The sequence below is a fragment of the Montipora capricornis genome, chromosome 2 (assembly GCF_036669925.1).
Source record: "Montipora capricornis isolate CH-2021 chromosome 2, ASM3666992v2, whole genome shotgun sequence".
Lineage (NCBI taxonomy): Eukaryota > Metazoa > Cnidaria > Anthozoa > Scleractinia > Acroporidae > Montipora > Montipora capricornis.
The window spans coordinates 54,722,079-54,749,578 of NC_090884.1; the positions used below are offsets into that span (position 1 = coordinate 54,722,079).

At 39.9% G+C, this 27,500-nt stretch overlaps 1 protein-coding gene across 2 annotated transcripts in view; it reads right to left on the reverse strand.

Annotated features, from left to right (window-relative positions):
• The window catches only part of LOC138027265 (hemicentin-1-like), a 42,117-nt gene that overhangs the window by 13,585 nt on the left and 1,032 nt on the right, over positions 1–27,500 (reverse strand). For both annotated transcript variants that reach the window (XM_068874826.1, XM_068874834.1), the window contains exons 2-20: positions 25,335–25,531; positions 23,305–23,638; positions 21,773–21,997; positions 20,995–21,255; positions 20,012–20,278; positions 18,284–18,541; positions 16,886–17,152; positions 15,599–15,868; positions 14,869–15,141; positions 13,594–13,872; positions 12,320–12,598; positions 10,786–11,034; positions 8,127–8,399; positions 6,169–6,423; positions 5,650–5,685; positions 5,235–5,501; positions 4,587–4,757; positions 3,174–3,344; positions 881–1,346 (exon numbers count right to left, since the gene is read on the reverse strand). In XM_068874826.1, the coding sequence (XP_068730927.1) occupies positions 881–1,346; positions 3,174–3,344; positions 4,587–4,757; positions 5,235–5,501; positions 5,650–5,685; positions 6,169–6,423; positions 8,127–8,399; positions 10,786–11,034; positions 12,320–12,598; positions 13,594–13,872; positions 14,869–15,141; positions 15,599–15,868; positions 16,886–17,152; positions 18,284–18,541; positions 20,012–20,278; positions 20,995–21,255; positions 21,773–21,997; positions 23,305–23,638; positions 25,335–25,531 (4,798 nt within the window). The remainder of the gene's footprint in view (positions 1–880; positions 1,347–3,173; positions 3,345–4,586; positions 4,758–5,234; positions 5,502–5,649; positions 5,686–6,168; positions 6,424–8,126; positions 8,400–10,785; positions 11,035–12,319; positions 12,599–13,593; positions 13,873–14,868; positions 15,142–15,598; positions 15,869–16,885; positions 17,153–18,283; positions 18,542–20,011; positions 20,279–20,994; positions 21,256–21,772; positions 21,998–23,304; positions 23,639–25,334; positions 25,532–27,500) is intronic.

A 27,500-nucleotide genomic window follows, 5' to 3' on the forward strand; every position in this document is an offset into this window, starting at 1 on the left:
TCGGGAGGCCACCTCGTTGCTGAATGTTTAGTTTGTTTTTATTATACTCAAGTCTGCACAAATACATACATTTTCTTGACGAAGCACGCTCTCCAAATCTTCGATTTATACAAAATTCCTGTCAATGCGACAGAACTTGGTTCTACCTTCTGCGATCGTGTGCGATCACGATCGCAGATGATCGAAGAGCTTTCTGCGATCCGCGATCTTCTGCGATCATATGGAAACCAACCTTAATGGCCCTAGGCTAAGTTATAGAAATGTGAATCTAGAGTTGGGCATTTGTTACTTAAGTAAGCGATTGTAATTCTTATCGATGTAGCGTTATGTGTAATTTTACTTATAAATTGATGATAAATAAACATAATTACACTTCATTTTATGGTTGAATTATACGTTTTTTGGGGTAATTTCAAGTTTTTTAGATGGGGTAAAATTACACCTTCCAAAAAGGGTAGCGGGGCCGGCAAGATCACTACACCGTCATTCGGGGTAATTTTACCCATCCTTTCTGACATTATTACCCTTGCTAGATGTGTAATTTTACAAGTGCAAAGTTGTATAATACCCATTTTACACTATTTTGCGTGTAAATTTACCATCCTTTTGAGAGTTAAACTACACTTTAGAAGTTGGTGTAATAATACACACAAAAAAAACGGATTGCGGAGCTGGCAACAATTTTACACTATTTTAAGTGCTGTCTTACACTTTAATTTTTAGTGTGTAACAAAGAAAAACAAATTAATAGCGACAATCTTTTGCAGTTATGTCCAGGAATGCAGGCAATCGCAAAAATAACAACCATGCAAAACACATAACAATTTGTTTCGCAGTATATCGTTTTCTAACTCTACATAGAAAAGTTACCAAAACTTACTGAGTTGTTGCGCTCACTTGACCCTCTCCCGTCTGGACAAAAACTTCTTCGAAATCGGGAAATTTGACCGTCGCGTTCAACGGCAGTTTGGGAGTTGTTCCCGTGAGGTCGACATCCACCGCAAACACCCCCTTCTCGTTGATGCCATTGCCACGATGGACAATCAACAATTCCTGTCCCGACTTGAAATTAACCTCAGTTGTAGATACAAAATGTCCTTTGGTGATGTTCAGACCATTTTGTCCACCCGATTGCTGCCCCGCTGTCGCCCAGTATACTGCTGTGATTAGCGGGATTGCCACAGACTTGAGCCAGTTTCTGATTGGTCCTGGAACGCCACCGATGACATACTGCACTTGAGTCTCATTGGTTGGAGTTTTGGTGACGTTGGCCAATAGGAACAAGTTTGGTAGCATAACGTTGTTGACTGTACCATGAACTTGACCGATCGCCACTTCGACGCCATCTGCAGTAAAAGAAGGAGATTCAAACGTCTCAGCGAAATACTTTTCAAATAAATATTCACTTTTCTACTACTGACTAGTTCAACTTGTTTTTCCTTTGTGCAGTTATATCCCAAATAAATTATTTACTTCTCGTTCTCGGCAGTGGCCCTAGTTTGTACGTTGCATGCAAATAGAAATAGGAGCTTTTCCATTTTAAATGTCTTCGCCAGGAAATATCCAAGGAAGGAAGGAAGTATCCAACGCGAGGACTTGCCAAGAACCTTTTCAATGGATGCAAAAGAAGTATAACGGAGAGGTGTGAGAGGGATGGGAAAGAATTCAGTTAAAAGTTAAATCTGCTAAAAGAACTTTGTTATTACTCCTGACTGCGCATAAAAAATTACGACGGGCAAAACGTATGGGGAGGCAACCGAATGATTACGGTGGCGGACCTAACATCTGACGTTTGGAGTTCCAGATGCCCCCGCTTAACTGTTTTAACCCTTTAACTCCCAATAGTGCCACTTATCGATTTTACTCTGTCTAACGCCAGACGATTTTACTCGTCACCGGGGAACCCCACGGGGCTGAAAGGGTTAACAACAGCTAGATTCACTCAAAAACTATGTCCCCATTAACCCTTTAACTCCCAATAGTGCCACTTATCGATTTTACTCTGTCTAACGCCAGACGATTTTACTCGTCAACGGGGAACCCCACGGGGCTGAAAGGGTTAACAACAGCGAGATTCACTCAAAAACTATGTCCCCATTAACCCTTTAACTCCCAATAGTGCCACTTATCGATTTTACTCTGTCTAACGCCAGACGATTTTACTCGTCAACGGGGAACCCCACGGGGCTGAAAGGGTTAATGTTTCACGCTTGTAGATAGCCAATTTATCTGCCGCACACAAGGTGAGATCCTGGAGTATTAAGTAAGTGTTATATTATATGACTAGAAAAAAGGTAGAAACGAGGGAGCTATGCATTTTTGTATTTACTTATTTTACCTCACAGGACTGTGAATACATAAAAAGAGGAAGAAAAAAGAAGGGAGGTGACGGTTACATATGTAAAATGAGGGCCTAAAAGAAAATACTAAGCTTACACAAATAAGGCCTCCTCCAATTGAAAGTTATATTAAACAAAAATTAATGGCACGTAAATTACAATCAAATCGCGGTTAATATGATGACCATTGCACGACGTATACATTACATTCAAACATTTGATGATCTAACATACTGAATACTTACTGAGAACTATGTGATTTTTAAAAAAAATTACAACATACATATATACAAGCATTGGTATATTAATGAACTTTAACCAAATCCCGCGCTGTGATTGGCTACCCGAGCTACCTTGCCCGCTCGGGATTTCTCTCTTGGTCCCGCAAGTTTTATCCCACATAATAATTCTTTATTGACCAAGCTTGTTCAGTCAAGATTGTTGAATGTTGGCCTCGTTCTTTTTTTGCCTTAAGAGACGAAGTCCATAAACACGCAAAAAAAGAACTTGCCAAATATCCAGCCGTTTTGATCTCACGCTTGGTCAATAACTCATATTTACTTGAGTGTTGAGCGTATCATGCGCTGGACCACTACTTGGGGACACTTAACTCAAATCAACTCAACTCATACCAAATCATAGGTTGGTTTTTGAGGAAGACAGGAAACTAACCGGAGTACCCGGAGAAAAGCCTCTCGGATAAGAGTAGAGAACCAAAAACTTAACCCACATGTGTATGGGAATCGAACCCAGGCCACATTGGTGGGAGGCGAGTGCTCTCACCACTGCGCCACCCCTGCTCTCCACAAATTCAACAACGAAACCCGAACTAACCTGAACATCTGAACATGTTACACGGTCTGGAATCATGCTTATTTCCCTGGCAGTCATTACCACCATGCCGAGGAGCTGGATTATTGCAGTCCCGGTATCGCAATTGTTCTCCCCCGTTGCAAACTTTGGAACAAGGCGTCCATTTCGTCCAGGTGGACCAATTTCCATGAACTGAGAAATTGAGCAACGGGAAAAGTGAACTTCTCGACAGAGAACAGGAAACCGCAAAAGACGTTAGAGAGACATAGCATCGCGTTTACACCAAACGGCGAGCGACTTCTCAGAAGTGGCTAGACAAGTTAGAGGGAAAGATAGAAGGGATTCACACACTTCCTGTGGACAATTTAAGCAATATTTGTCACTTCCAGGCCCCTGAAAACTTCAGGCGGCCTCAACGGGATTCGAACCCATGATTTTTCTGCGATGCCGGTGCAATGCTCTACTAACTGAGTGGCTTCATAGCTTAGTGGGTAGAGCATTGCACCGGCGGCATCGCAGAGGATATGGGTCCTAAGCCGTAAAGAGAAAACTGCTTACATTGCCCAGGTAAGTACGAGGATCCGTGACTTCTATCTTTCGTCTACAATCCGCACATCAAATATGCATTTCTTTCATACACGTTAGAATACAAAAATTCCCGTGCTTCTATCAGTGGCCGAAGCCTGCCGTTACACGTAAACGCGATACCAAATCTCTTTATTGTTTTAGAAAACAAAGTGTCAGGGGCTTGACTATTCTCCAGCTGAACTGCACGAAGAGTTCTTGGAAATAACGAGTTTAAACTTAGCGAAATCTTCTCGTTTAGCACAACTGTTATCATGGAGAAAAACAGTTGGACCAAGATTTGCTGTTACCCGATCTCAATAAAAAAAACTGATTGGGTATAAACTTGCTACCCAAACTGTGATTTAAAAAAAAAATCGATTTATTACCAAAATATAGATTACAAATTATACTAAAACGACAATAACTCAAAAAACAATAACAAAAACAACAACAACAGAAGGGGATGAAGAAGACTCTATAGAATAAACTATTAAACTATACTTTAGAAAGCTTTGTTTTTTTCCCATTTTTTAAATATGATAATCTACCTTACTCCGCTTATTGCTATAACCAATTCTACATCATATACCACTTTGATTTTTGCTTTCAAAACCCGTAATACTGGGTGAGACCCATTTAATTTACATCTATAAATATATAGCTTTTTCAACGTTTTCTGACAAGCACTAACTAGCCTTAGTGCTATTTGCTGTTTGTCGTCGGAGGCAAATGCAAACCAAAGTCTCTCTGTAATTCCACGATTGGCCAAGTAACCCAGCAAGTAACCATGAATATATCGTCACAACTACTCCTTTGGCTTTCTATACATCTCCCCAATCAATCACTACAGTGACCATGACAACCAACCTGGGCAGGGGTTAACATTGCACAGCTGTGATTCGACATCACTTCCCGCACAAGGCTTGCCGCCATTACTGGGTGCAGGATTGTCACATGTTCGGAACCGATCCTGGAACCCAGATCCACATGACTTGCTGCAGCGTCCCCATTCCTGCCACTTGCTCCAGTTGCCATTGACTACGAAAAATTATCAGAAAATGAGAAATGTGATAAGAAAGAACTTCTACGAAACCCTTAGTGAGCTTATAGATAGACGGCTAAAACCTTCAAGCCACAGAGAGCTACCTTTCCATTTGTTTCACAGACAGGCAATCTCAAGAAAGTTGCCTATCCTTATTAAACCACGTGCTCCAATCTGCTGGCCAGCATAGCACTTTGCGTCAGCAAATCTAAATTCCCATGGGCATTTCTTCCGAACACCCAAAACACAAAGCTCCCAATTTTTTTTTCAAGCAAAAATATGCGGCATTCGAATATTGTAGACAAACAAAACGTTACACCTTTTTATTTGCATTTATGCATTTTACGGCGAGCATTCTAAAAAAACCTTCATAAAATTACCCTTTTTAGTGGCAGGACAGCCTGAAAGGGAAACCTCGGGGTTCAGGTACGTACATCTCTTTAATCACCCCAATTGCGTACAAGCCCACTAACCTATGACACGTAAAACTGCCTGCACTACATGCACGCCAATCTCATTCCTGGCGTAACACTGATACTGGCCCGCATCCTCTGGTTTCACACTTCGTATTACCAAACTGTTATTGGGTAAGATGCTTGTGTTATTGGAGTACCCCGGAAGTAACAGTTCACCATCCTTTTCCCACGTCATCACAGGTGTCGGGTTTCCTGTGGCCGTGCAGTCCCAGACGAAGGTTGAACCTGCATCTGCTTCTGAGTCCAGCGGAGTGAGTGCAAACTCTAGAGAATTCAGATGCGAATATTGATCAAATTGTTCTTATGAAACAGCAGTCATTGTTAAAAAATACGGACCATGAAATTCCCCACTTTCCTAACAACATGTTACGTAAACGTTTGACTGTCTATTTTCAAGATTTTGAATACATACTGGGCTTTCCTTCCTGGGCGACATTTGGCTCGTGTCCTTAAAACGAAAGAGACGAGAAAAAACAACAAATGAATAAAGAATGAAAGAAATGGAGGATGAAAAATAGCTTTGGCTTCAGAATGGCATAAACTAGTTCATAAACATTCACCCGTGCTCGGAAAAGCCATTCGGAATTATTTGGCAATGGAACTGCTTGATATACATGGGAATTGCTTGCCAAACACAGACTTCAATTAAGTGTTGAAAACAACGCCAGGATTGCTTTGGTTTTGCGTTATGCTTCGCTGTAGCTTAAAATCTTGCGTCACAGGAACATGAGTTCGTTTTTCCGCCCTTAGCCCGGTTCCATGTATTTGCACTGTCTAACGATTGGCTCATTTGATTTTTCTGCCTCTGTTTTTGATTGGCCGACGTGATTACCTCGGTACGAGTTTCTCAACTCACAATTAATTACCGTTGTGCAGTGGAATTCTGCTTCGAATCAATGAAAAGAAGGAAATATGTCTGTCTTACACTCACTTTCGTTCACTGTTAAATAAGCATCAGCTGAAACAGAGCCAGCGGGATTTTTTGCCAAACATCGATAATGGCCTTCGTGTTGTTCCTTTTTGGCACTCATAATCTCCACAAATGAACTGTTAGCTAACAAAGTACTGTCATTCAAAACCCATCTTATCTGAGGAATCGGAAACCCACTGGCTTCGCATTCTAAAATGATGGTATCTCCTTCGTCAATAGATATGTTTCCAGGATGTTTGATAATTGTAGGGAGAACTGAAGGATGAAGAAAAACAAAAAGCAAATTGAGTAAAAGGAAAGGAAAGGAACTTTATTTAAGTGTATAATCTTCTAGCGCTGGAGCACTAACCAATTAGAGTAAGCCTAGTGTTGACGCGGGAAAACCATTCATTTGCAAAACTCCGGTTTTGAACTGCAGTTTTTTCAGTCGTTGAATCGTCGCCGAGCGAAAACTGAAGTAATGGAAGAAATTAGCAGTCAAAACTCAGATTTGGGGCTAGAGGATTTGGACATTTAGACATTAAGGTTGACTTTGTGATGTGCCTATTATTTATAGACGATTTTACGCATTTTTTCGGTAAGTTTAAATAAGTTCACTGGACTGAGTTGATTCTTTAATAGCTTGTTCAATCAACACTTACATGATGATTTGAAGTGACTTTGAATTCGTTATTCACTTAGCTTGTATTATTCAAACTCGCATTCTTGATATCATTTGGCCTTGTTTATTGATAATAATGATAATGACATGACTTTTTTCGGGAATATTGTTTATTTGCGCCCTTGTAGTGTCATTTGCGGCCCGAGCGCGTCCCTTATTGAATTGCAGTAATGTGATTGGGCAATCGTACTGTGTACTGCCCATAATTGGAGTTTCCTTGGCGGGAATAAGGAGAAGCTTTGCTTTAATCTTGACACTGATAAAATAATATTCTTGCCAAACTTTGGTCCGTGTAACAAATTGCGAACACTTTTTCAAGGTCATATGAAAGTAGCTCTATCGACTATCTCAGCGATTTGTCCACTCAGAAGACCGGAAAAAAGTAAAAATGGTTTAAAGGTAACCTTTTTTTTTCTTGAAATGTTTGACGCTCATATTTGGCAAGAAATTGCGCGGTTTGTTTATCATTGTCACTCTTTGGCACCGAAATTAAAAAAAAATCACATTTCCAGTGGCTGCATTTTGTGGCAAGACTACCTCACCACAGTTTCACAAAATTCCAGCGAAGGGACAGTTTTATGTAGGCAAACTGTTACGTTTGCTACAGAAGAGAGCCTTGAACAGTGTGTACCCAGATCTAAGTTATGAGTAAACTGTCTCGCCCTGGCCTGCCAATCAGGGCGGGTAAAGCTGCTTGCCCTGCTGACAATACTCCACGAGAGACGTAAAACGTCCCTTCTGTAAAACGTCTCAATAAATTTCGCTCCTCTGGGTCTTTGAAGAACTTAATACCAAGTTCGACTAGCCCTTCTGAACGCAAGTTCCAACAGCTTTCTAGTAGTCTTATTCTTGAATGTATTCATGTGTTACTATGTACTGTATTGAATATGACCTCCCCTTGTAATTAAGTTAGTTGAGACTACCAGAAGGTTGAATAAAGCATTCAATCAATGGTCGTTTTCACACTAGAAGATAAACAAATCGTCTGATGTGAAAACGGGACGAACACATTTTTAGACGCGTAGTCGTCTGAGATTTGACCGTCTAGGACGACGAGTTTTCGGAGATGATTTGTCCGTCCAGACGAGCAAGTCGATATATTAAGTCCGGCCTTAATTCAAGTCAAATCAATTTTAGTCGGACAACATTAGCGAAATTGGCCGTGCTGAATTCACATTAGTCCACCAAATTACATTGCATGTTCGTCTTCTAGTGTGAGAACGGCCAATCAATCAATCAATCAATCAATCAATCAATCAATCAATCAATCAATCAATCAAAAGAAGGAAGTCTTTACCTCGTACTGATAGCTTAACCGAATGACGTGCATTGCCAAGTGGATTAGACGCCTCACACGAATAAATTCCACTGTCTGATAAAGCCAACCTAAAAATGCGCAGACTTCCCGAAGGCAGAATGAGATGTTTTGGAAAACTCGCATCAATTGGAACACCATCTCTTGACCATCTGATAGAGGGCTTTGGATATCCAGTTGCATTACAAGTCAACTCCGTCCAGCTCCGGGCCAATGCACTCACAGACGTCTTTGGCTCGTGTATTTCTGGAGCAGCTGTGGATCAAAGAACAAAGAGAAGCTTCTGATTTATTACAATGTGTTTCCATGTTCTTGAAATATTACTTTCGACCGTCGAAGTTGCAGTAAAGAAAGAAAAACCTGAGACATTTTCAAGCTTAAAAAGGTTTCAAGAGGAAAGTTCATGAGTTCAAATGTGCTTCACACAAAAAAATTCAAGCCTTCTGTTCGCCACTTAGTGTGCGTCTTTCTGCAGTTCAAATAGTAGTCTTTCACATATAGTATCTCCTTGAGAAGATGAACAACAAATAATGACAATCAGTTAAGAAAGTTATGATTGGTAGAAAGAAGAAAATGTTCGAAAAAGTACAAATCGGTTGAGTCTACATAAGAACTTAGAAGAGAGTTTCTGCATGGTTCTCTTGGCCAAATCGCCATCCCCAAATGAGGGTCCGTTCGATTTTGTTGAACGATGTTGACTGCTGGGGTGGGCAAGCTGTTTTAACACATCATCAACATTTGAGCTTCATGAGAGGGATGGTATTGAGTCCCAGGCTGCAGCCGCGGTTGTTACTATGGATACGGACATGGATACGTCATTGACAGACAGATTAGTGCGCACGCGCATACCCAAAAATAGGGAGTTTAAGAAACGGCGATGGCTACGGCGACGAAACGTCACTTCAAAATATACGTTTGAGCTATTCTAAGTATTTCATGATTATTCCATTTTGTTTATATGATACAATATGGGCGAAGTGTCCTAAAACTAGATTGGTACGGACGGATTTGAAGTAAAGAGTGAGACTGAAAGATTCACTGTAGTTTGTCAACGTTGTCGTCAAAACCTTAAATTTGGTCATTTCACGAGTAGTTTTACGAGTACGGGAGAGGAACGTTCAAAAATGCGTGCCGCACATGCAGCACGATCTTTTTGGTTCTTTTAACCAGTAATATTACTGTTTTTTGGCGTTGTCGTTGCTGTAGCCGTCGTCGTTTCTTAAACTTCGTAATACGGAGCTTTCGCAACGACAACAGCGACGGCAACGAGAACGTCACAAATTTGCATATTTAGTGAGCAAAAGGAATAGCTTTGCAAGCTCGGCACGTGCATTTTTCCCTTTTGTCTATTTCTTTGATGTCGTCAGCAAAACAACAACGTGAAATTGCCAAATTGGAGGTTTTAGGGGAAAGGTCAGCCCTTGAGGATAAATTCATTTTCTCCCCTAAATTGAGCGCCGGTCAGGCAAGTTTCTTTCTTGAGGGTTTGCCACACCTTTGTCACGTTAAAATGCTTGCAATAGTTTTCACACGTGAAAAGATCACTTTTGCTATCATGGTTACATATAAAAATCGCGCTATTCGATATTAAAGTGAAATTATTTAGTATTTCATTGTTGCTTATATGTTGAAAAATGTTTAACTCGTTCGCTTCGCTCACTCGTGAAATATTTTTCAACATTAGGAAGTCAAATTTCTTATCTCCGCACGGCCATGTGTTCTTCTTATTTGCATTACAATGTAATCTAACGTGGATGCGAGGCAATTTCAGGTTAAAACTACAAAATAGCCCGAAGTTGCCTCACATACATGCTAGATGACATTGTAATGCAAATGTGAAAAACTAACCGTGAAAAGGGCTATTCTCGGTTTTCACATGACGTCACGGCCGCCATGTTGGTGCCCAAAACAAAGAAAAGGCGGCCATGTTGGTGCCCCGACCAAATCCTCCGGGAATTTAACTCTATTATTATGCAAACGCTTCCTTTTGTTTTCGTTGAAAAACATGGCTGTTGATCACGTGAGTGAAAACCAGCAATTAGATGCAGGCCCAATTTTGATATCCAACACGACGTATCCATCTAAATAAGGTAAGGGCAAAGGATAGCGTTATTTCTAGGTTAGGATAAAATGCAGCTGTTTATTCTTGCTTGACGAGCAGTATTTGCGGGACACCTTGTGAGGTTAAATTGTCTGCAATCCAAGACACGAGTGACGTTGAAGTTGGGGAGAAGAGCAAAGGGACACTTCGTGACGCTTATTGAAATCCGCGTGCATCGAATTAGGGGGATTTTTCGACATACACAACCGCAATTCAAATATATAATTTCATATATAATAGACCAATTCGCCTGACTATGTTGTACCCAATTCAAATCTCTCGGGGTTAAGATTCTTTGTGTGATGAATTTGCATGACAATGAAGCATTCACATTTAAATGATATGGATATACTTGGAACAAAACGTTTTATTACCAAAAGATTTGAATTGGGTACAACATTGAGTTAGCCGAATTGGTCCATCTCTGTGTATCGGAACCAGAACTGTAGTCTGAAATGTCATGTCTTCTCGCCCGCCACGCCCCTTCCCGGCGGGTTTGCGCGAGAAGAGGGATGACAGACATCACAGGACTTTACTCACCCCTGACAGCAAGAACGGTAGTCGCATATGCAGTTCCAGCAATGTTCTCAGCCACACAGCGGTAAACACCGGTGTGACGGGAGCTTACTCTGGTTATTTTAAGAACCGAACCGTTAAGAGGCGTAGGATTGTCATTTTGATACCATCGAATCCGTGGGTTAGGAAAGCCCACTGCCATACATTCCATCAGGATGGAATCTCCCTCATCGACAGCTAGGTCTGGTGGCGGTCTTTTAATCTCTGGGGCAGCTTGAGGGGTCAAAGCCATGAAAGAAAAGTAAAAGTTAGATCTGTCCTCGATATGATGACAGAACTGACAGTAAAAAGGAGCCCGGACACTTTAACCAATATTGATGTCCATAATCGAAGGGCTCCGGGAAAAACAACGGTCCACTGCAATGGCCTGTTTCTCAAAAGCCCCGAAAAGGGATTCCTGAAACTAAAATCTGCTTGTTATGAAATATGGATGTTTGAACATGTTTTCAAGACCTTAGAAAACAAAACAATTGCAAAGCTTCATGACTTGAAACGTTTTCCTTTTGAAGATACAAAGCGTTTTATGTCAACCGAAATAGGACCGAAAAGTTTCGGAACTTTCGAGAAACGCCCCCGAAGTGAATTTTCCGTGCACGGTATTGTCACAATGCAAAATTTCGGCCAAATTTCAGGTGTGAAACGGAACCTTAGTTGTAGAATAACCTATTTCAAGGCATTTAAGAAAAAAGAAAAAATTGACCACATTGGATGAAAGCCAAGGCAAAAAGCACACATTTTGGCTTCTTTCCAGTTCATATATGATCCATTTCATATATCATTTCATATATCATTTCATCGTTGAGTTCCTAATTTGTTTATACTTGCAGCAATATTTTGAGTGTTCACCCCATAACTTGATTTAAGTGCAGTTCATTCGGCAGACATAAGCTGTTTTAATGCAAAAACTCTAAAAACCCACAGTTTTTTTCCTGCAATAACCTTCTGGTCTAAAGTACATTTCTGTGATATTTTGTACGGTAACTATAGGTGAAATCCAGGCTTCTTTGTCTCCCTATAACATCAAAATTGATAACCTTAATTGTCAATGAGAACTTCACTTTAAGATAGATCACATTAATATCTGATGTGGCATACACTTAGCATCTGGCAAAAAATGCCGTGCACGTCTGTGAAGTTTGTCTTAAGAATCGTCAACAAATGTTTTCAAAAAACCAAAAACCTTTTCTTTGAGAAAAGGAGACTATCCGACGGCTGTTCATTATTTTACGCCATTTCCATTAATTCAAATTTCCCCACAAGCATCAATTAATCTCCAAACAACACTTAAAATAACCACAAAATATTTCAGACAACACTAAAAATAGAGGGTACTGGAGGCATCTTCAATTTTGAAATTTTGAAATCTTGAGTTCAAAAATGCCGAATTTTTAGCATGTTTAAAGCAATATCTCAATCCCAAAACTCGTCTAAGCTAAAGTTGCATTTCAAATCACATCAAAAAGTAGAAGCCTGGAATTAAACTGTTACACAAACTCACCATATACATGGAGAGTAAGGATCAGAAAGGCTTTTCCTGTAGGGTTTTGTGCAGTGCAAAGATATGTTCCAGAATCACGAAAAGGAAGCAAGGAAGTTATCACCAATGCTCCCGATTCCTCTTGTTTGTATTTTATACCGTCTACGGTTACAGGCTGGTGATCTTTGCGCCATGTAATGGTGGGTTGTGGATTGCCTGTAGCTGGACAATCAAGTACTACTGTTTCATCTTTGTCACTAACAAGGGTGGTCTGGTCTGGTCTGGTAATTAAGGGTGCAGCTGAAGAATAGAAAAAATCAAAGAATCAAATTTATTTTTCTTTCAGTCATTTTGAATGATGGTCGGATACTAGGCATGGTGCATTCTTAAAATCACAGTACTGTTATTCTTCACGTATTGCTCAATCATCAAGTGGGTAATTTGGGTACATACCTCTTACTGGCCGAGTTCGAGGTCCGTACTGTAAAATTACGTACCGAGTATTTTCCCGTTGATTTATGGGCCCCCGCGCTTTGCGATTCAAACAGTTTAACAAGTTTATGTAACAGAAAAGACAAAACAAAAGTTCGGCTTGCTAGCGAGTGTTTTATTGAACTTACTATCTCAGACATATAATAAAATCATGCATCACCCTGACGTCTAGGAGTTAAAGCAAAAGAGAAAGGCCGCAGCCAAAGAAAACAACGCAAAACGAAAGATCTAAAGAGCAAAAACAATGGCTCTGCACGAGCGTTTCTCAGTAGTTTTCAACCATCTCTTTGCAGCAGTTAGCAAAATACAACTTCAAATACTAAATTCAAGGTTTTGTCAAGACCTTCGGCTCAGGATAGTAATCCTTTCATTTTTTATTTCACTTACAGGATCTTTAGATGTGAACGAGTTGGATTAATTCTGAAGAGCTAATAATGGCACAGATATGCTCTAAAAAGAAGTTCTCTTCTTTGACAATGACATCATCATTGCCTAAAACTCGCTAAAGGCCAGCCCCCCCCCCCCCCCCCCCCCAAGACAAACATCTTGAATTCAAAGTTGTCTTCAAGTGAATTCACAAGAAATTAAAAGAACATTACGTTTTAGAGGTTTAAAAAATTATTTGTTTTATGTCTCGCACTTCTACGGAATAGATAATTTATCAACATTATTTTTGAGTATTATTATTATTATGCAAAGAACAGTTCGGATGAAAGTCAGGCAACCACGATTATGCCATCTGTTGACTTTAATAAAAAGAAAGGTAAGCTCCATAAATTACGCATACAAAAAATCTAACTTACTCAGGCCTGTGAGAATAAGTATGACCTGAGCCGTATCTTTCCCCAAGTTGTTCTCTGCCACACAAACATATCTCCCAGCATCCTTGAGTTGTATGTTTTGGATGAGCAAATCTCCTGTTGGTAACACAGTGGTTCGAGGGTCTGTATCAGCTGTTATGCCCAAGTTGTTCAGCCAGGTGATTTGTGGTTTGGGTATTCCCTCAGCACGACACAGGAGGGTCACATTTCCACTGAAATTCACAGTTTTCTCAGAAGGAGGTCTGGTTATGGACGGAGGAACTAATAACAAGAAATTAAGTGAAATGTGAGAAAGAGTAACTTTTAGAGCATATTCTTTTGGGACTTACCCCTATCAACAGAATGGTATGCTGTTTATTCTGCACCTGATGGCCGGCTTTGGGAGGAGATGTGACATACACTGTACATGTGCTTATTTCAAAAGAGAACATGTCAATGACAAAACCTTGTCCACAGATGTAAACCATTTCAGTGCCAACTGCTAATAATGCTGTTCATGTGAGACTGACGTTATTAGTAGCCAGGGCAGGGTTCTTTACTATTACACTTACTAAAAGTTTTAATTTGGTTTAAACTTAGCATTTACTCTCTTAAACAAAACATCTTCTTTGTCAAACTGTTTTACTGCAAGAGGTTTTTCAAATTGTACTGTTGTGCAGCTCGAACCAGCCGCCAACCTCTCCTCTTTGCCTTATCTAGCCCCACCCACCCCCCTAAAAAAAACGCATTGAGTGGGCGGAATACAGATCACTGGGAGACATGTAGCACGCCAGCCTTTGGGATATGTGAATTTCAGTAAACAGAAACAAAAGTGAAAGTGTGTGACATTAGTGAAAATAGCAGGGGTGTGTTTGACGATGAAAACTGATTAGAAGTAATGCTTGCCTAAGGGTGCCATTGCATGATGTTGTCATTCCTGGTTCCAGATGGGTTCATATGACATCATGTCGTTGAGGATGTTAAGAGAAACCAACTTGTGTTTCCACACATAACTTAAGTAAAACTTACAAATCACAGCCCTATTCCCTACTCTCTATACCGTATATCTCTTTCTTTATGCCTTTTGGTTGGGAAAGAGGGGGGGACAGGGGTTTTATGTCAATGTGGCATAAATCATCGATGTTTTATTAATGTTAGTGAATTGGCCTTTTATCTTGGCAAGGTTAAATATCCAACAGCACTTAATTTGACGTGGATTGAAGGTTCCACTTTTTTATCATATTGTCAATCTGTGGGACAATCATTTCTCGAACAAACCTCCATCACTCCAAAGAACAACCTGAGATGACGTTATTCCAGCAGGATTCCTCCCTTCACAACGGTACTTTCCCATATCATGAGGAGCAGCATTTCGGATGACCAGTGTACCATCATCAGTGATATTGATTCTATCGGAGGACTGAAGCCGTTTGCTGTTCTTCAGCCACACAATGCTTGGAGTTGGCAGACCAAGAGCTGAACAGCGTAACTCAATTGTCTTCCCAATAATCAAAGGAACTTCCTCTCTGTCAACTGTCACTTGTGGAGGAACTAATAAAAAAGGTTACTACAGTATTTGTATTTCGATAGAATAAACAAGGAAGGTAAATTTATGAGGAGCTACATCAACTCAGAATAATATGATGGGGCTTGCCTTGCAATTTAAGGGAACATGCATGGAAATGAGTGTGGGATGACTTGAAAATTTGGTTGAAAGATAGGTCAAACTGTAAAACTGAAGCTTTCTGTAGATCACTACATTCAACTTCCAAATAGCCTTTTAACATGAGGACCAGAACTTGAGTAGAAACAACTTTGATAATACACTGCAGTGGAAGGCTTCTGCAGGTGCTTCATCTTGAGATGTTACTTCTTACTTACCAGAAAGAGAGTTACAAAAAAGATGGAAATGAAAAACAAAGGAAATATTTACAACAATATTGAGAAAAATGCAATGATACGCAACAGCCATAAATAAAACAGACATACTGTATGGTACTGAACCTGCCTTGAACTTTAATGGTCATGTTGCGAGAATCTTGACCAGCAATGTTGTTTGCTAGACAGGTATAAAACCCCTGATCAAAGGTCTCAACTGCACTTATAACAAGGTGCCCTTGGCTGCTCAAAGCTACACGTCGATTGGGGATGACTTTGCTTCCTTCCTTGTACCATGTAATCTGTGCTCTAGGAGCACCATTAGCAGTGCAGTGGACAGTAACTGTTTCCCCGGGTGCAGCAGTCACATCCTCTTGGTCTATGAACACCGACGGTGGTACTGGCAAGTGAACCAAATCTCATGGTGAGAAGTGATCATAAAAGTAATGCCATGGCCACATGGCGAACATCATTACATGTATGCACTTGTTCAACACAAAGATGAGGCACAATTAAAAGGAAAGGAGGAAGGAGGGTTTTTAAGCGATTTGCAACTCCGTCATAATGGTAAACCATGCCAGTTCCATAAATTAATTATAACACTGTACCAGTTTCAATTTCTTCCATTGTTTCAAATTCAGTTGTAGTCTGCTGCATCACCTTACAGTTTTAAAATGAAGAAATACCAAGGGATCATTAATGTTAATTTTCTGCTTGATGGAACCTACACAAGATGGATATAGCTCAATTGTTGGAGCCCACAAAGTGTGCCTCATCCCTCAACTTCACGCACAACACAAAGAAGCCCACTGTAGGCTTAGAATTTTTTTTTTTTTGTGATTGACATACAGAACATGAAACTACATGGACAAAATACTGTACAAAAATAATTAAACCATTGACATATCTGAGGGTGACACTTAATATATTTTACTTTGTCTAACCCCAGACAATTTTACTCATCAGTGGGGGAGTCCTAGGCTGTTTGAGGTGTGAATGAGTTAACCCTTTCACTCCCAAGAGTGGCACTTATAGATTTTACTCTGTCTAACGCCAGACGATTTTTCTCATCAATGGGGAACCCCACGGGGGTGAAAGGGTTAACAACAGCGAGATTCACTCAAAAACTATGTCCCCATTAACCCTTTCACTCCCAAGAGAGCTACTTATAGATTTTACTCTGTCTAACGCCAGACGATTTTACTCGTCAGTGGGGAACCCCACGGGGGTGAAAGGGTTAACAACAGCTAGATTCACTCAAAAACTATGTCCCCATTAACCCTTTCACTCCCAAGAGTGCCACTTATAGATTTTACTCTGTCTAACGCCAGACGATTTTACTCATCAATGGGGAACCCCACGGGGGTGAAAGGGTTAAGTACTCTCTGATAATAATGCAACAATGAATGTTTCATACCAGTGTAAATAAGCTCAACTGTTGCCCGACTATGTCCAGCGATATTCCATGCAGCACATTCATATTTGCCAGCATCAGAGAGCTCCGCATGTCCTATAACAAGTGCATTCTGCTCCAAATTGACCCTCTCACTGAATTCCACCAGAGAGCCCTCTTTGTACCATAGAACTGAAGGTGCAGGGAACCCATTCACAAAACAACTGATGTAAATTGTGTCTCTTTCCTGATAAATCATTGAAGGAGGATCAATTTTGGCAGATGGCTGCACTGAGAAGAGAAGAAACAACATGAAAAGATTGAGATTATTTTTTCCTTGGCAAGGTATACATAGCAGGGGAGGTCACGTGGTCCAGTGGTTAGGGCATTGGGTTTGCATGCGGTTGCCCTGGGTTCAAATCCCGTTCTACGTTCTGGTTCGGATTTGTTTCCGGCTGTCCCGGATTCAACTCTGGATTTTAGTTTCTAAAGAAACTGTGGTACTGCGTCGGTGGGAGATTGAAACAGAAATTGATTTTATCAAACGGTTTGATAATCACCATGAAAGATTTGGAAAGCTGACGTTTCGAGCGTTAGCCCTTCGTCAGAGTGAAAAATTATAAATAGCCAACTGGTTGCCTCCTACCAGTTGGGGTTCTTAATCATGTTGCTGTTAAGTATAAAGATTTTTTCTCAGGATGAATATTAGTGATAAATTATGGATTTTAAGGAGGCTCGAAAGGGTTTTCCACAGGTAACAGTAGTAGGTTTCGAATGAAAAAGGAATACAATACTATTGATCCTTTCAGTAGGGGACATTTTGATATTTGACTACAGGTAATACTATTGCACGCATTTTTTTAAGGGTATCTGCGAGTCCCCAACGTACTGTTGCCATGGCAATGGTACAGCACTTCCAAAAGACACTCAATATTGTACGTAGTAAGGATGGTGCAAAGTGCAGGTTAATTACTGGTCACTGTTTTACCATCACTGAAACAACCCAAGCCTTTACAAACACATGTATACTAACCTTGGGCTTAAACGGTTTATTATCTAAAGCATAGTGCTTACTCCCTATGGTTAAGCATTAGTAAAGGTTTGGGTAGTTTCAACTATGGTGAAACCATGACCTGCAACCCTAACCCGCAGTTTACACCCTGGACCATATGTCATCTAGTAGAACTTGTTATATAATGCTGTTGGAAGATAGAAAAAAAACAAATCTAATTTTTATGCAGACAATCAGTTTCCGGTTTTCACAATGTTAGGTCATATAATATTATTTCTTTCCAGTCACAAGTTTTGATTCTGAGATGACACGAGCAGCTCAAGAAAGTTTTGCATGTGTGGCTTACATGTACATGTGTGTACTCAGCCCAAAACCTTTCAAGCTTCCTAAAGTTTATGGGCTTTACTCACCAAAAACTACCACTTCTACTGCAAGTACTTCTTGTCTCCTCTGGCTTGTAGCAATACATTCATATCTCCCACTATCATTTCTGTTAAGGATGTGAAGAAATAGGGAATTGTTTGCCCAAGTTGATAGGATATTGTCACCTTTCCTCCACCTAACACTAAAGGGCTCATCATAGTCTGGCAAGCAAGTGAAAATGATGGCATCACCAGTAATGACGGTCAAATTGGTAAAGACTTGATCGATGATGACCTCGCGTGGAACTAGAAGAAGAGAAAAGTTATCATAAGGCCAGTTACCAACTGCTGACATGATCGAGAAAGTTAGCTAACACATACATCCAAGCTGAGGGGTGCAAGGATGGCCCGAGTTTAATTCCCAGACTCAGTGTCACATGTGGGCTGAGTTTGTTGGTTCTCTACTCTGCACCGAGAATTTTTTCTTCGGCCACTCCAGTTTTCCCCTCTCCTCTGAAAAAGCACCATTTAATTGGTTTGATTTGTGTTAATTTGTTGATTTCAATTTACAGTGTTCCCATTTATTAGTGCTTCAGCCCTAGAATACTAGCCACTTAAATACATGCAGTCCCTTTCATTTCCTTTAACGTCTTTGCACAAAAGGTCATTGAGCAGCCAGCTAGGCATGTTTCATGACTTCATTGTTTCACATCAACTGGTTCCAGCTGTGTAATAGGCCTTACAGGTATTTCCTTGTCAATTTTGTTTTCCCAATACACACCATGTGACGATACACAGGAAACTTGATTCTTTGTCTTGTCCATTCGAAAGGGTGGGAATGAGAATGTGTGCATGACTTTGAAGAAAATACCCTCTTGAGTATTAATTGTCACATGATCTACACTGGGAAAACAAAATAAGGTACGTGTATATTCTTGTTTAGTGTATTTTGATGTTTAATAATTTACTTGATAACAGACAATTTTAATAATAATTATTCGATCCGAAAGAGGAGATATTATTGCATGACTTAAACCTAGTCAATTCACATTTCTCTGAATAAGTAGGCGCTCATATACATGATAATATTAATTCACTGATTTCTGTGGTAAAGGAAAGGAAAGGAATAAGAGTCTAATTCTAGCGCTGAAGCACTAATTGAAATTAACAAATCAATGCAAATCAAATCAATTAAATGTTGATTTTTGAGGAGAGGGGAAAACTGAAGTACCCAGAGAAAAACCTCTTGGCGAAGAGTAGAGAACCAACAAATTAACTCAACCCACATATGATGCTGAGTCTGGGAATCAAAGGAGGCGAGTGCTCTTACCACTGCGCCACCCCTGCTCTCCATGATCACAATCATGTGGTGTTTCTTCCCATGCTGGTTAGCAACTTACTCTCTGGCACTGGTTAGATTAGCTCAACTTTCCGGGCAAACAAAATGTGTCTAGGGAATGTCATCATCAAAATCATTGCAGGGTTCCTAAACAATCAATAACGAAACATTCAAGACTGAAAGCTTGGAGATATATGGCAAATTCAGAACAGTGAAATTACAGTATGTCCATGGACAGCAAACTCACTTGGCACATGGTCTTAAATGAACCCCTGATGAAGGATTGCTTTGGTGTGAGATTTTCATAAAAAATAAAATGGTATTTCAAAACCACAAAAAAAGGTTTTTGAAACGATACTTAAAATCTTCATCCTGTTAATAAGATGATCAGCACTATACATTACTTTCAAATTGGTAAGCCCTGCATATACAAGTACCTTTGACTGTGAGCATAGTGACTGCAGAGGATGTCCCACCAGCATTACTGGCTATGCAGGCATAATGTCCCTGATGCTTGGTTGTTATGGATGGAATGATATGAGTGGCATTCACTATGCCAGTGTTTCTCAGGACAGGGCCTAGTCTTTTGTTGTCTCTTGTCCAAAATACCACTGCCGGTGACCCTGTCGTGACTGTGCACAACAGTTCCACAGTGGTGCCATTAAGGACATCTACAGTGGCTGGAGTGGACACCGTGGGAGGATCTAAGACAAAAAACAGATAATCAAATTATAAAGAGCCGAGTCCCGTCCTGTTAAAGTCAGAGAAGAAATGTGGCTCCCAATCAAAGGCCTTGATAACAGAGATGGCCTCCAGAAATCAAACTGCACCAAGACCTGATTAAAAATCCATTGGTATGCTGAGCTGGAGTAGAACCTACAGTGTATAGCTGTTAGTAAATTCACTCCAGCATAATGATCCAGCAGCAATGTTTCTTGTTTTATTGTAAGCCTGTTAATTTGCTGGAAATTGTCTTGTAAATAACAGCTACATTTAAACTAAGAGCCTTTTGAAATATTACCAGTTACATGTACATAATTATTTTAAATTGATTAAGAAAAACAACATGTATACAGCAGACAGTAGATACTGCTATTGAGGGAAACAGGGTTTCCATTGTATTAATAAAACAGCCAAATGTATATGTCTTTTGAAGAGCCTTCAGTTGAGACTACTGGGCATTTAAAATACATGATACCCTTGGATACCACGATGAAGCATGGCTAATACTCTATGCTCTATGGGTATGCCGTCGAAGCAATCTCAGAGATCTACAAAATTTGAAACCATACTCTATAAGCAATTGTAATTGTTGTAAGAATGGGTTCTATATCAACCCTCACTTAAATTCAGCCTTGGCTACAAATGTGGTGAATAAACTATTACTACATGTATGCTGCTACTATATATTACTACAAACCTGGCAAAATGGCACTTAGAGCAGTTGGACTCGCTCGATAAAAAGAGTTGTTTGCATTATCAACACCAACCACTCGTACGTAAAATAGTCCTGATTTGGGTGGAACAAAATCCGACCACTCGAATGCAAATTTGTCTATTCCATGAGGTTTGAATGACACTTCTTCAATTGTTTGACCTTGTAAATCTATAATTTGAACTTTGTTGGGTTTTCCAGGGGGTTCCAATCCAATGACTTTGACAAGGACAAAATTCTTGAAACCTACATGTAAAACAAGAGACCTATTATTACAAGGACTTAAAACCCACTAGGGGAACAATGGGTGTCACTAAAACAATATATTATAACCCCTGGTTTTATGCCCTATTACAGGACTTGTATTTACAAACCCTGGATGGATAATGGACGTCCCTCCAGCATCTAACACCAATAATCATCCCATCCTTTGTGATGAAGAGGAAGCAGCTGTGAAGGCGCTGAAGACGGCCGCAAGGTCGGCAGCACTCAAAAACATTCCAGGAGAGCTGGTGCAGGCAGGGGGGCTGACGCTATGAGCAATGCCCCCATAATAATCTGCAACAAGACCTGGCAGACAGGGGAATGGTCTATACCATGGACCCAATTAGTGGTTACTACCCTCCCCAAGAACAGTAATCCACAGTAATGCCACCATAATTAGTCGCTGGTTGGATGCCAAATGTCCTTCCATCAGTCACTAGTTGGATGCTGACTGGACACCTTGTTTATCCCTTCCTATGGCACTAATAAGTTAACATACCAGCGACTGGCTGTGCCAGAGCTTCATCCTGGCTTTCAACTGGCTTCAGCCCAAAGCCAGCTGTCATGTATACCGAACTTAAGCCAGCTATCCTTAATGTGTGACTTCCACCACTGCTTGTGGTAACTTTCCAAAGGCCCGGAGTGGGGCTCTTGACAGCTATTATTTTGGCATCCTCTAGACTCAGTAGCATTTGAAGCCCATTTTCTTCAGTAAACAAACTTCCTATTCAACAAAAGTAAAACAAATTGACCTCAACTTGTGAAACCCAGATGAAAAAGGAAACTGTACAATAAATTACAGGAAAAAATAAAAGGACAATAACTAACAAAAAAAAACAGTAGCTTTTAAGAGAAACTCTACTTTCGTTATGACACTAAGGAAAAAATCTGTGAGCCAGTGAGTCTTGCAAGCTACACATGTACATGCCAGACAATGCTCAAAGAAGGTTACAGCATCTGTTCAGTCATGATTGCTGTTGGCTATTGCATGTATTTGTAAAGCTCTACATAATTTTATTATGCCTTGTTGGCCTGCTTCACAATCTGCAAGGCCAGCAATTATTAATACACATTACATGTAACTTGTTGACTCTGGAACTGCCCCTGTCTGGTGTTAGACAGGGTAAAATCTATGAGATGTCACTTGAAGGAGTCAATGGTTAAGACAAGTTAAGTTAGCTTTAAAAGTCTACATAACTTTAAATTAGGCCATAAGAACCGTTAGGGTCAGGTAACGCTTAGTCTCAGATGCAGATACAGTGGCTAAATGAAATTTAGGCAAAGTTAAAACGGAGGCATTGCTCGCCAGCAGTGTTACATGCTAGGGCTGTTCGCGGCACCCCAAGTGTTGTGCAAGGGCCCACATAATTATTCAACATTGTAAATCATTGCAGATCTATTCATTGATTGTCAACTGCGACATGTTAATTGCGTCCCTGTCCATCCCTCCCTTTGGTAAGTATAAATTCAATTTGGTAGGCATTCCACTGACTGGTTCGTCAGTGTGGTTGGTGCCAGGTGGTGGACTGTGGTAGGGTTACCCTGGCTGCCACCTCATTGTGTCTGAAAAATGTGCATTCACCACAACTCTCTTGAGCACCTGTACATAAACCCCAAGCTCATTTTGCCGATATTTGTTATGAATGAGAAAAGTGAGCCTCGCACTTAAAGCAATTGTCACTTACGAGACATTTTAAGCATGCAACTGTCCATAAGGTCAGCTAAGTGCACCTTCACTTCAATATTATTATGCAATGTACATTCAGCTACAACATGGCTGTCTTGCGTGCACGTTATCCAGAAAACGATAAAAATAGCAAAGAGTTGTCAGACATGGGTTACATTCAAACACCACTGGCAAGGAACATTCTGCTTGTAAAGTTAATAGAACGTTTAGCATTTTGATTGCTTATTAACTATATAAGAATTCAATTACTTAAACTGCAGAACAATAATTATTACTCTAAAATGGTATTCCATCTTTCCCTGAAAATCAAAATAATGCAACTCTTAAATCAGAATTATTGTTACCATTGGGATAATACAAATCCAGTTCTGCATCTTTTCCACTCAGGGAAATAGTCAATTCATCGAGAGCATTATCCACTGGAATGATGTGTGTATTGTTTGCAGCTTCTACATTATCCACAGAAATGAGATTCACCCTATTAGATTTTACAGACTCCTCCACAAACGTCAGCACTTGGTTGACATCTTTCTTTTTCAGGTGAAATACTTGTCCAGAGCTTGCAGTGGAGATAAGTTCATAAGGTGTTAAATCACCAAAGGGTGATGTTTGATTGCCACAGTCCCCAGTAATGACAAACAAAACTTGGCTTTTCTTCTGTTGAATCAACTTCAGCACCTAGAAGCAAGGTGCATGCATGGTGAGCTAGCCAGATCTAGAGCAGATAAATTTGTTGCTTTGTAACAAGCTAGCTAAGTATAGAATTAAATTACCATATCTTAGACTACTGGAAGTGACAGTCAAAGTGCTACTGCGACCAAAAAACAATTCTTCTTTTTCTTTGGATTTCAAAACCATGTTAACTTTAAACACTAGCTAACTGACCCAAGTTTTAAGTTCTGATTTTAAGAAGACACCTGTTTATTTTAACTGGAATTTTGTTATTTATTAATGTCTGCCATTACTAACTTTAAAATCTTGAGAGAGCTGGGTCGAGGAAATGACGTCAAAGACTCACTGGACGGTTTAAGAATGCAATGCGTGTGTACGCGGCTGAGTTTGCATATAATATAATAAGTTGTGTTTACACCCTGAAATTTTAAGCTACTGGTATATCCAACCCTCTGAGGTCCAATCGATCAGTTTTGAATGTGAGTAATGGTGGACCATGAAATCCAAACCTTACACTCAAAATAAACAGCCTTTGGATAAAAAATCAAAGCTCTGGTGTCAAGTGAACACACTTTCAAACTCTGAAGAAAAAAGGAAAATGATTTTTTGATAATAAAATAAGTAGCACTTTAAGTCTGAGTTAAACTTATCTATAGGGTAACAGTCAAATAATTGTGCAGGGGTGATCTGTACTTTGAAATATTAGTTTACAGTTGCCATCTGAGTGACATATGACATGTATGTAGTCTTCAAGTTAATTATCTGTTAGTAGTATTATCAGTATGTTTATTTCCATTGACACCTCAAACATGCTAGCTAACATGCATATGCCCCAGTTGACAAGTTTAGACAGAGTAAAATCTGCCAAGTCTCACTCTAAGGGATCATTGGGTTAATGTATGGGGTATTACTTCTTACTATTAACCCTTTCGCTCCAGAGGGGTTCCCCATTGACGAGTAAAATCGTCTGGCATTAGACAGAGTAAAAGTCTCAGTGGCCTTTACAGGAGTGAAAGGCTAAGGGTTAATTAATGAACTTTCTTTAGTAGAAGTGTAATTAAATCGTGTTAAAATGTTGTCAAAATGCATGGTTCATGTTATGAAAAGAACAAATTATAATCATTGTATATGTATAAATATAGTAAAGTAATTTAAGGGAAGGAGATTTATTGTTGGTTATCAGTCGCCAAAGGAACTACAGATGTTGACGTTGAAGAGACAATGTACAATTATGCTTCTTTTAACTGTATGTCCATTTAGTATAAGCATTAACTAATTTTAGTTCATGTTTGAATGTTGCAAGTGGTTTTATATTCATTTTTATTTTTTCCTCAATGTGCGAATGGGCGAATTCTGCAAATCCGGCAACATGATTGGGTTTGGGAGTGGATGGAATTTGCCTGGGCAGAATCCTAGCCCTGATTGGTTCCGAGGGGAAGAGGGGGGGGGGAGTTATTTACCAGCTAAAGATTGGTCCGTATGGCAAAAAACTATGACCTCAGTCACCTCAAGACCTCGTTCACAGTTTTTCGTTATACAGACCGCACAGCTGGCAAATAACAGAATTACATTTCTTTTTGTAGTTTACTCATGCCTCTGCAGTCCAAGGGGAATTGAACCATTACGATTCGCTAAGAAATGGATCCCACAATAATCTAGCACACCATAAAATTCACTTGAAATCTGTCATCTCTTGCCTTACCTTTTGAGCTTGGTCAAAATCCTTAGCAGTTGCATCAGTGAAGACATAAATAAATGAGCCAGGCAAACTTATCTCCAGCGCTAATGTAATGGCATTGAGAGACATCTCAGGGCAGTCTCCCCCACCTTGTACGGAGAGGTCGTCAAGTTTCTCCTGAAACTTGTTAGGATCAGTTGTCACTATGGCAGGACCTACATCTGTTGAAATAAGGATGAATTTTAACACCTCCTCTGCTGCAACTTACCATAAACATGAGACTCTTAAACAATTTCAGTCTTGGCATTGTTCAAGAGCAATTAATGTGCCTAACTTACGTCTAGAGATGCAAGCAATCAGATGAATGCCCAACATCCCATTAAGAATACACATTTAAATTTTGCTGCCTATTTTCAACAGTGTTAGAGTTAGTGTTATTTTTTGGATGGGGTAAATTAATCCACCTGTTTATCTTTAATTCATAAGCAGAGTATAGGCCACATGTTTTGATGTTATTTGTCTGTATATCTTGACTCAAGACATTAATTTTATTGAAATCGGCTTGCATCTGTCATGACCTTGCATACTGCCAACCAGTTGGCCAAGTTGCATGTCGCCCCTGTTTCCAATTTGCGTCTGACAAATTGTCGCCCGTATTTCTGATTTGTGTACTGACAAAATCATTTTCTGAGCCAGGCAACTCGATTTGCATCAGATCTGCTTCAATGTTTGATTTTTCAATCACTAACTCAAACAGCACTTTGGCTCTCCTTGCATGTTTCTACTTTGTGACTCCTAAAACACCTGGCTTGTATAGAGCAATATTGATATTTACCACTTGCCATACCATTTAAGCAATACCGATACCACCTTGCATGCCTGGTTGAGAAAATTGAGAATGATTCCCCCTATTAATTTATACATTTACCCTTTTTACGCTGGGACTTCTAGGTTGCCACCTCTGGTTTTGGTCCCTCGGCCAAAACCCTGCGGGAGCAACAATAGTGTGTTTAACCCATTGATTCCTGGGAGTGAGACTCATGAAACAGACTTTACTGTCTAATGCCAGTGTGTCTCAGGAATGAATGGGTTAAAGGAGTCATGTCACGTTATTTTAGGGTGTTTCAAGGACATCAGGACAACTTTTTTTCAAGATCATGCAAATGTAATCTGTTTCAATCTTGTCCACTTGTGTCCATCCTTGCTTCTCTTTCTTTTTGCTGTATTTCTTTTATGTTGTTCAACAGTTTTAAGTGGTTATTGCAATGTTTCGTTTAACGTTTTGGGCATTTTTGGTCTCATAAAATTACATGATTTTGCATGACATAGGCCCTTGAATGAGCTGCTTCCCACATTTAATATGTTGCTAGTTATTTTGTACTATAATTACAGTCACAGATAAACTATCATCCTGGCTGGCATGCAAAACTGTCAGTTCTGCTTTTCATTTGTGGTTCATTTGTGGGTAAATTTTTGCTGGGTACGTGTCGCTGACCTCTCAGAACCGCTACCCCTTTACAGTCTATTTTCTCGCCAATTATAGACCCCATGTTAGTCCCTTTAAGTAAATGTAATTTTAGCGACTCCAACTTATAGTCACTTTCTGTTTACGCATAACCTTACATAAAGCCTTTATAACCACTTTTTTGTACCATGAATCTGACCATCATTTGCGACCCTATTCTAGAAACTCTGTCGAGAACTCTGTTGAAAATGCAACTCCATTATAGTCAATCCAGTCGTGAAAGTGTGACCCCATCCAGAGGCACATCCCCTTTAGCCCATTAATAGGAAATGACCCCCCCCCCCAGGCAAAAATGTCTCTTGCAGCCCCCTAATGACTGGAAGTGGGGTGACCCAGGGTTGATTTGTAGTCTCCCCAATTCATACAGCTTTCAATAAAATTTCAAATTATACATATATTTTTTAAATCTTATTTATGAAAGATGAATATAAGGGTTAATTTGTCACAGCTGGTTACAGTTGAATCCCAAAATTAAAGGAACTGTAAGTATACACCACAAAATTCCTTAGGTATCAGTTGTGGTATGGAAAACATCAAGGGAATGCAAACAATAAATAGATGGCATGACAAAGAGATAGCATCCAGAGATGGACCAATTGCAATGTTCCACTCAACGAGATTTCATCTTTTTGGATATTTTCGACTACCCTAATCGACTTGGGCGA